At 44.2% G+C, this 8,945-nt stretch overlaps 1 protein-coding gene across 3 annotated transcripts in view; it reads left to right on the top strand.

Moving 5' to 3' along the window:
- Positions 1-3,136: 3,136 nt before the first annotated feature.
- LOC147124352 (gluconokinase-like) overlaps positions 3,137-8,945 on the top strand; it is a 78,523-nt gene continuing 72,714 nt past the window's right edge. Inside the window, exons 1-2 of one of the 3 annotated variants that reach the window (XM_085985449.1) lie at positions 3,137-3,213; positions 8,520-8,550. In XM_085985449.1, coding sequence (XP_085841575.1) covers positions 3,176-3,213; positions 8,520-8,550 — 69 coding nt within the window. In that variant the 5' untranslated portion in view covers positions 3,137-3,175. The remainder of the gene's footprint in view (positions 3,214-8,519; positions 8,551-8,945) is intronic. The other 2 variants (XM_085985459.1, XM_085985467.1) reach the window with 2 other exon arrangements.

The raw sequence follows: 8,945 nt of genomic DNA, 5'->3' as shown, positions 1-8,945 counted from the left end.
CCGCAAGGACCTCTCCTTGGCCCCATCTTTTCCTCACCTATATGCTATCCCTCAGTGACATTATCCACAGGCATGGGGTCAATTTCCATATGTATGCTGGCAGTATCCAGCTCTACCTTTCTTCCACTTCTCTCAACTCCATAATCATTTTGGTGCTATCAGATTGTCTCTTTGACTTAAAGTTTTGGATGAGTTACAATTTCCTTCAGCTTAACACCATTAAGACCAAAGCCATGGTTTTCAGTGCTCACCCTAAAATGCATTGTCTTGACTGACTGTATCCCTTTCCCTGACCTCTGGGGTTCAACAAACTCTTCCTCAACCTTGGTGTCCTGTTCAACTCTGAGCAGAGCTTCAAACCCCATATTCTTGTCATCTCCAAGAGCACTTATTTCTACCTCTGCAACATTACCTGCCTCCACCCCTACCTTAGCCTCTCTGCCTCTGATATCCTTAGCCATGCTTTTATCCCGCTAGGCTCAATATTTTTTCAACTTTTCCTGGCTTTCCTTTGCCCATGCACCATTAACTCCAACTTATCCAAAATGCAGCTGCTTGTATCCTGTCCCGCACTAAGCCCCACTTATCACACTTGTCTTTGAGGACCAACATTGGCTCCTGCAACACATTAAATTTAAAATCATTGTCCTCATCTTCATATCTCTTCATGGTCTTGCTCCTGCCCACTTTCCTCCAAATATACTCTCCCTCCCACACCCTTTGGTCTTCCAACTCCAGCCTCCTGTATATTCCCTCCTTTAAAAGCTTTATCAAATCCCATCTTTTCCCCAAGCCTTCAATCACCTCTTCTAAACTTTCCACCTTGGCTCAGTGTCCCCATGCTATTGCTTTATAAAGCATCTTGAGATTTCTTGTACATTAAAGTTGCTTTATACACATGTGTTTTTATTGCTCTGTGCTGAATCCCGTGATCCTAGTTGGGTAAATGTAGAGACACTTCAATTGGTCTCAGCACTCAAACATTAGGGAGAGAAACTCAGTTGGGTGTCCTGCCTAATTGTTATGTATTAACCCGATTGCAAATATAGGTTTATTGATTGAGCTGGGATTTAATGCACCCTGTAATGGAAAATCTTGCTCGCTTGCTGTAAAGGTTTACTTATTAATAAAGGCCATCAAGGTAAAGTGCTTAAGAATGCCTGGTGTCTCTGGCACTAGAATTCAGCAAGGAGCTAACACACTACTAAGGAGGTTGGTGCTGACAAAATATTGGTAGAAGTGGAAAAGGTAGAAGCAATGGAAGGGGTGGAAATTGATAGGATGTACTAGAAAGGCTGGGTATGCTTAGAGTGGATAAGTCGCCTGGTCCAGATGGCTTGCATCCCAGGTTGCTAAGGGAATTGGGGGAGGAGACAGCAGAAGGTCTTGCCATAATTTTCCAATCTTCCCTAGATGCAGGGGAGGTGCTTGAGGATTGGAAAGTGGCAAATGTGACACCATTGTTCAAGAAAGGGTGTAAGGACAATCCTAGTAACTACAGGCCGGTCAGTTTAACATCAGTGATGGGTAAAGTTTTAGAAACAATAATCAAGGAAAAAATTAACTGGCACTTGGAAAGGTTTAAGCTAATTAACGAGAGCCAATACGACTTTGTAAAAGGAAGATCGTGTTTGACTAATCTAATTGAATTTTTTGAAGAAGTAACAGGGAGGATCGTTGAAGGGAATGCAATGGTTGTTGTCTACATGGATTTTAGGAAGGCGTTTAACAAAGTACCACATATAAGGCTGGTTAACAAAATTGAGGCTCATGGAATAGGTGGGTCAGTGGCAGCTTAGATAAGAAATTGGCTTAAGGACAGAAAATAGCGAGTTGTGGTAAATGGCTGTTTTTCAGACTGGAGGATGGTAGACAGTGGTGTTCCCCAAGGGTCAGTACTGGGGCCACTGCATTTTTGGTATATATAAATGACCTGGATATTGGACTACAGAGTAGAATTTCTAAATTTGCCGATGACACCAAACTTGGGGGTGTGGCAAACAGTGAGGATGATACCAATCGACTGCAACAGGACATAGAAAGGCTAGCAGAATGGGCAGATAAGTGGCAGATGGAATTTAATACAGAGAAGTGTTTGCGTGGGTTTCCTCCGGGTGCTCCGGTTTCCTCCCACAGTCCAAAGATGTGCGGGTTAGGTTGATTGGCTATGATAAATTGACCCTTAGTGTTAGGGGGATTAAATACGTGGGGTTACGGGGATAGGGTGGGATATGTGTTGGTGTAGGGGTTACGGGGATCGGGTAGGATATGTGTCGGTGCAGGCTCGATGGGCCAAAATGGCCTCTATCTGCACTGTGGGGTTTCTGTGATTCTGTGATGCATTTTGGCAAAAGGGAGAGGCAATATACACTTAATGACACAGTTTTAAAGAGTGTGCAGGGACAGAGAGATCCGGGAGTTAATGTGCATAGGTCCCTGAAGGTGGCAGGACATACTGAGAGTGGTTAGCAAAGCATATGGGATCTTGGGCTTCATAAATAGAGGTATTGAGTACAAAAGTAGAGAAGTTGTGCTGAACCTTTATAAAGCGCTGGTTAGACCACAACTGGAGTACTGCGTCAGTCCTGGTCACCACACCTTAGGAAGGATGTGAAGGCCCTTGAAAGGGTGCAGAGAAGATTTACCAGAATGGTTCCAGGAATGGGGGATCTTCGTTACGAGGACAGGGTGGAGAAGCTGGATTTGTTTTCATTAGAGCAAAGGAGGTTGAGGGGTGATTTGATAGGTGTGTACAAGATTATGATGGGTTTGGATAGGCTAGATGGGGAAAGGCTGTTACCACTAGTTGATGGTACAAGGACTAGGGGACACAGATTTAAGGTTTTGGCCAAGAGATACAGGGGGGATGTGAGGAAAAACTTTTTTACGCAGTGAGCGGTGATGACCTGGAATTCGCTGCCGATGGAAGTGGTGGAAGCAGAGACACTCAATGTTTTCAAGAGACTGGATAGGCACTTGAGGAAAATAAACTTGCAGGGCTGAGGGGCAATAGGACTGACTGGATTGCTCTACAGAGAGCTGGCACAGACTCTATGGGCCGAATAGCCTCCTTCTGTGCGCATGACTCGAACATTGAGCTGGGAGCAGGTGCGTCACTGCGCTGGCCTCGTGTCGACAAGGAAATCTCGCGATATCGGGCGCCGGGGCCGTGAAGATGATCCTCATCCTAATGGGTGTAAGCGGCAGCGGCAAGTGTGTGAGCTTTACTCCTATTTTCTTTGAATGACTTTTCCCCTCCCCAAAATTAATGTCACCCGAGGCCGAACGTTCACCCACCGAGACCGCGCTCACCGGCAATGCCCGGCGGCTTTAACACTCCGCACACCGGGCCCGTGCTGCAACCTACTGGCTGCCCGCCAGCTCTGCCGGCAGCCCCGCCACGATACTGGGGAGGGCGCGCCGCGGTTCTGGCATGGATCTTTCTGAAATAGCGACAGGAAATGCTGGAAACACTCAGCCGGTCCGGCAGCGCTTGTAGAGAGAGGGAGAGAACTCGGTGACTTGCCCGTGTTTGGTCCCCAACCGTCTCCTGCTCGAGCCCCTGCACATCGACAACGCGTCATCGATGGCATCACAACTTGGCACAGCGCTTTAAGGTTCGGTTTGGTGGTTACTGATTAGGATTGGAGCCACCGGCTAGGGTTAGAAACCGTCTTTATTACTAGATGCCCCCATTCAAAGCACAACTGGCTGGTTCAAAACCAATCAGGTGATGACCCTGGTATGCCACCTTATGGGACAACTAGAGTGTCTTTAAGAAAATGTATTGCATTTATTTCTTGAAAGAGCTGTTGCAGGTTTAACGTGGTCTATACAAACATGATGGTGAACCGTGCCTAGATTTATTTCACTTGGTGAAAAGCCTAATGGAAAAGTGTTAGAGTGGGTTTTGTGCCTGCTGAACGCATGTGGCTGAGCTCCCGGTATCAGGAATGCTGCTCACTGGGAGGTTGCCACTGTGGGGTAGTAACTTAGAAACATAGAAAGATAGAAGATAGGAGTAGGCCATTCGGCCCCTCGAGCCTGATCTGCCATTCAATGCGATCATGGCTGATCATCCAAATTCAGTACCCTGTCCCTGCTTTCTCCCCATATCCCTTTAGCCGTAAGAAATATATCCAACTCCTTCTTGAATATATTTAATGAATTGGCCTCTACTGCCTTCTGTGGTAGAGAATTCCACAGGTTCACCACTCTCTGGGTGAAGAAATTCCTCATCTCTGTCCTAAATGGCTTACCCCTTATCCTTAGACTGTGACCCCTGGTTCTGGACTCCCCGACCATCGGGAACATCCTGCATCTAGTCTGTCTAGTCCTGTTAGAATTTTATAAGTTTCAATGAGATCCCCTCTCATTCTTCTAAACTCCAGCGAGTACAAGCCCAATCGACCCAATCTCTCCTCATACGTCATTCCTGCCATCCCAGGTATCAGCCTGGTGAATCTTCGCTGCACCCCTTCCATGGCAAGAACATCCTTCCTCAGATAAGGTGACCAAAACTGCACACAATACTCAAGATGTGGTCTCACCAAGGCCCTGTACAACTACAGCAAGACATCCTTGTTCCTGTTCTTAAACCCTCTCGCTACGAAGGCCAACATACCATTTGCCTTCTTAACCACCTGCTGCACCTACATGCTTACCTTCAGCGACTGGTGCACAAGGACGCCCAGGTCTCGGTGCACTTCCGCTTCTCCCAATCTATTGCCATTCAGATAATAATCTGCCTTCTTGTTTTTGACACCGAAGTGGATAACCTCGCATTTATCCATGTTATATTGCATCTGCCATGCTTCTGCCCAATCACCCAACCTGTCCAAATCATACTGGAGTTTCTCGGCATCCTCCTCACAGCACACACGCCCACCCAGCTTTGTGTCGTCTGCAAACTTGCAGATATTACATCTAGTTCCCTCGTCCAGATCATTAATATATATATTATGAATAGCTGGGGTCCAAGGACCGATCCCTGCGGTACCCCACTAGTCACTGCCTGCCACTCGGAAAAATAGCCATTTATTCCAACTCTTTGCTTTCTGTCTGCCAACCAGTTCTCTATCCAAGTCAATACCTTGCCCCCAATCCCATGTGCCTTAACTTTACACGCTAATCTCTTATGCGGGACCTTATCGAAAGCCTTTTGAAAGTCCAAATACACCACATCCACTGGTTCTCCCTTATCTGTTTTACCAGTTACATCCTCAAAAAATTCCAGTAGATTAGTCAAGCACGATTTACCTTTTGTAAATCCATGTTGACTTTGTCCGATCCGGTCACTGTTTTCCAAGTGCTCTGCTATTACATCTTTTATAATAGACTCTAGCATTTTCCCCACTACCGATGTCAGGCTTACCGGTCTGTAATTCCCCGTTTTCTCTCTACCACCTTTTTTGAACAGTGGGGTAACATTAGCTACCCGCCACTCCATGGGTACTGTTCCAGAGTCTATTGAATTTTGGAAGATGACCAGCAATGCATCTACTATTTCTAGGGCCACTTCCTTAAGTACCCTGGGGATTTATCGACCTTCAATTTCTCCAACACCATTTCCCTACAAATACTGATTTCTATCAGTTCCTCCCTTTCATTAGACCCTATGTTCCCTGACATCTCTGGGAGGTTATTTGTGTCCTCCTTTGTGAAGACAGAACCAAAGTATGTATTTAATTGGTCTGCCATTTCTTTGTTCCCCATTATAAATTCCCCTGATTCTGACTGCAAGGGACCTACGCTTGACTTCACCAATCTTTTTCTCTTCACATATCTATAAAAGCTTTTACAGTCAGTTTTTATGTTCCGTGCAAGCTTACTCTCATACTCTATTTTCCCCCTCTTAATTAATCCCTTTGTCCTCCTTTGTTGAATCCTAAACTGCTCCCAATCCTCAGGTTTACTGCTTTTTCTGGCCAATTTATATGTCCTCTCCTTAGATCTTATGCTATTTCTAATTTCCCTTGTTAGCCACGGTTGAGTCACCTTTTTTGTTTTATGTTTATGCCAAACTGGGATGAACAAATTCTGTAGTTCATCCATGCGGTCTTTGAATGTTTGCCATTGCCTATCCACCGTCAACCCTTTGAGTGACATTCCCCAATCAATCCTACCCAACTCGCGCCTCATACCATCGTAGTTTCCTTTATTTAAATTCAGGACCCTAGTCTCTGAGTCAACTACTTCACTCTCCATCTTAATGAAGAATTCTATCATATTATGATCGCTCCGACCCAAGGGGCCTCGCACAACAACATTGCTAATTAATCCTTTCTCATTGCATAATACCCAGTCTAAGATGGCCTGATCTCTAGTTGGTTCCTCGACATATTGGTCCAGGAAACCATCCCGTATACACTCCAGGAATTCCTCCTCCACAGTATTGTTACTAATTTGGTTAGCCCAATCTATATGTAGATTAAAGTCACCCATGATAACTGCTGTGCCCTTATTGCACGCTTCTCTAATTTCCTTTTTAATGCCATCCCTGACCTCCGCATTACTGTTTGGAGTTCTATATACCACTCCCACTAACATTTTCTGCCCCTTGGTATTTCTCAGTTCTACCCATACAGATTCCACATCATCAGAGCTAATATCCTTCCTTACAATTGTGTTAATCCCTTCTTTAACCAGTAATGCTACCCCACCTCCCTTTCCTTTTTGCCTATCTTTCCTGAATATTGAATACCCCTGGATGTTGAGTTCCCAGCCTTGGCCACCCTGGAGCCATGTTTCCGTAATCCCAATCATATCATATTCGTTTACCTCTATTTGCGCAGCTAATTCATCCACCTTATTACGAATGCTCCTCGAATTAAGACACAAAGCCTTCAGGCTTGTTTTTTTAACGCTCTTCGATCTTTTAGAATTATTATTTACTGTGGCCATGTTTGATTTAAACCCTTGATTTCTTGAGTGCTGCTGCAGGATTTAAAGGCTTATAGCAACTTAAAATGGCAAACCAAAATCAGAAATTTTCAACAGTGCTTGAAAGGAAGATGTGTGAAAGTTTAGAATGAATGAGCGCTCCCAAATTCACCGGTGAGGTGGTGCAAATGTTTGTAACAGGAGATAGCCAGACAAGGGAGTCCTTACTTGGAACTTTGCAACAGTGTGAGCAAGGAGAGCAGCACAGCAGCAATGACCGTTCGTGCCAACTCCACTACCTTATGCACAGCAGTACAATTGTGGAAAATGTTTCAAGACCTTACCAGGTCTACAAGATAACAGGAGCTGGTCAACACCTTTCAAGAACGCACTGACTATACATGTTGATAACTTACAATCACTTCAGCTGTATGCTAATCCAGAGTTCTGCATGGAAAAAAGGGACCAGTATATTAGCTCAAAACTCCACATTCCTAAAAAGTAAATTTGTTAAATTTTCAATAAACTAAAATGAAACTAGAACACACATACATTTGCTACAAGGAATTGGTGAGACCGCACCTGGAATACTGCGTACAGTTTTGGTGTCCATACTTAAGAAAGGACATACTTGCTCTCGAGTCAGTACAAAGAAGGTTCACTCGGTTAATCCCGGGGATGAGGGGATGGACATATGAGGAGAGGTTGAGTAGATTGGGACTCTACTCATTGGAGTTCAGAAGAATGAGAGGCGATCTTATTGAAGCATATAAGACTGTGAAGGGGTTGGATCGGGTGGATGCGGGGAAGATGTTCCCGATGATGGGTGAAACTAGAACTAGGGGGCATAGTCTTAGAATAAGGGGCTGCTCTTTCAAAACTGAGATGAGGAGGAACTACTTTACTCAGAGGGTGGTAGGTCCATGGAATATGCTGCCCCAAAAAGCTGTAGAAGCTACATCATTACATAAATTTAAAACAGAAATAGACAGTTTCCTAGAAGTAAAGGGAATTAAAGGTTACGGGGAGCGGGCAGGAAATTGGACATGAGTCTAGGTTCGGATCGGTCATGGCCCTGTGGGTAGCGGAGCGGGCCCAGGGGCCGTGTAGCCTGATCCTGCTCCTATTTCGTGTGTCTAATTCTGTTAGATTCAGGAGATGGTTCTGGGATAGTGGATTGGCGGTTAGGATCAGATCAGCCATGATCTTATTGAATGGCGGAGCAGGCTCGAGGGGCCGATTGGCCTACTCCTGCTCCTATTTCTTATGTTCTTATGCTTTTATTTTTGGGAGCAGGATTCCTTTTTTAATGCACTATGCATCAGCCATAATGACTTTCCAGCTGGTCTATCCATTCTTAATGGGGAAAATCAGACTTCTGCTTAGTGTTTTCCACAGCAATAAAGGTCAACTTGGTAACTCACCATGTTAGGGTGCATTATAGTGCATTTGGGTTTCAATATATTGTGCCAATGTCTCACTCTTTGAAAAATTTGTAATTTTGAAAATCTCTCCACATTGTACAACAGTCATCAAAAAAGTATAGTGTTGTAAGGATTTAGTCAAAAATGCACTAACATACTTTTGATATATTTGAACAATAGACTTATTTCATCATTATATTCTTTTTCTTCTAGGACCGTTGTGGGTTCATGTCTTGCAAATAAGGTACTCATCAACCCTGTCTGACAATTATTTGAAAACAAGATAACATTTTTCATTTCATTTACCTGAAAGACTTGGGCCTTAGTTCAAATTTGACTTTCTTCAATGCACAAGTTTGTTAGTCCTTAAAGCACTGATTGGTATGCAGCAATCTATTGCTGCAGAGAGAAGAAAGATGTGAGGTTGGTCCAGCTCTGTACAAGTGAACATTCTGTTATAAGAGTTTTTCAAAATTTGAGAAACCTATGTGAAGGACAGGGGATTACAGTGTGGGATACCGTCAAGGTTGAAAAGAGATGATGAGGTAAATTAGAATAGAGCGATTAGGTTATGGGAAGCTTAGGTTTTAAATGCTTGTAGATTGTACTAGGGAGAGCACAAGGAATGTAATTAGCTCC

The sequence above is a fragment of the Somniosus microcephalus genome, chromosome 1, assembly GCF_052327205.1.
Source record: "Somniosus microcephalus isolate GS21.2 chromosome 1, FLI_Smic_1.0, whole genome shotgun sequence".
In the NCBI taxonomy this organism is placed as follows: Eukaryota; Metazoa; Chordata; class Chondrichthyes; order Squaliformes; family Somniosidae; genus Somniosus; species Somniosus microcephalus.
This window is presented reverse-complemented; position numbering and strand designations above follow the sequence as displayed.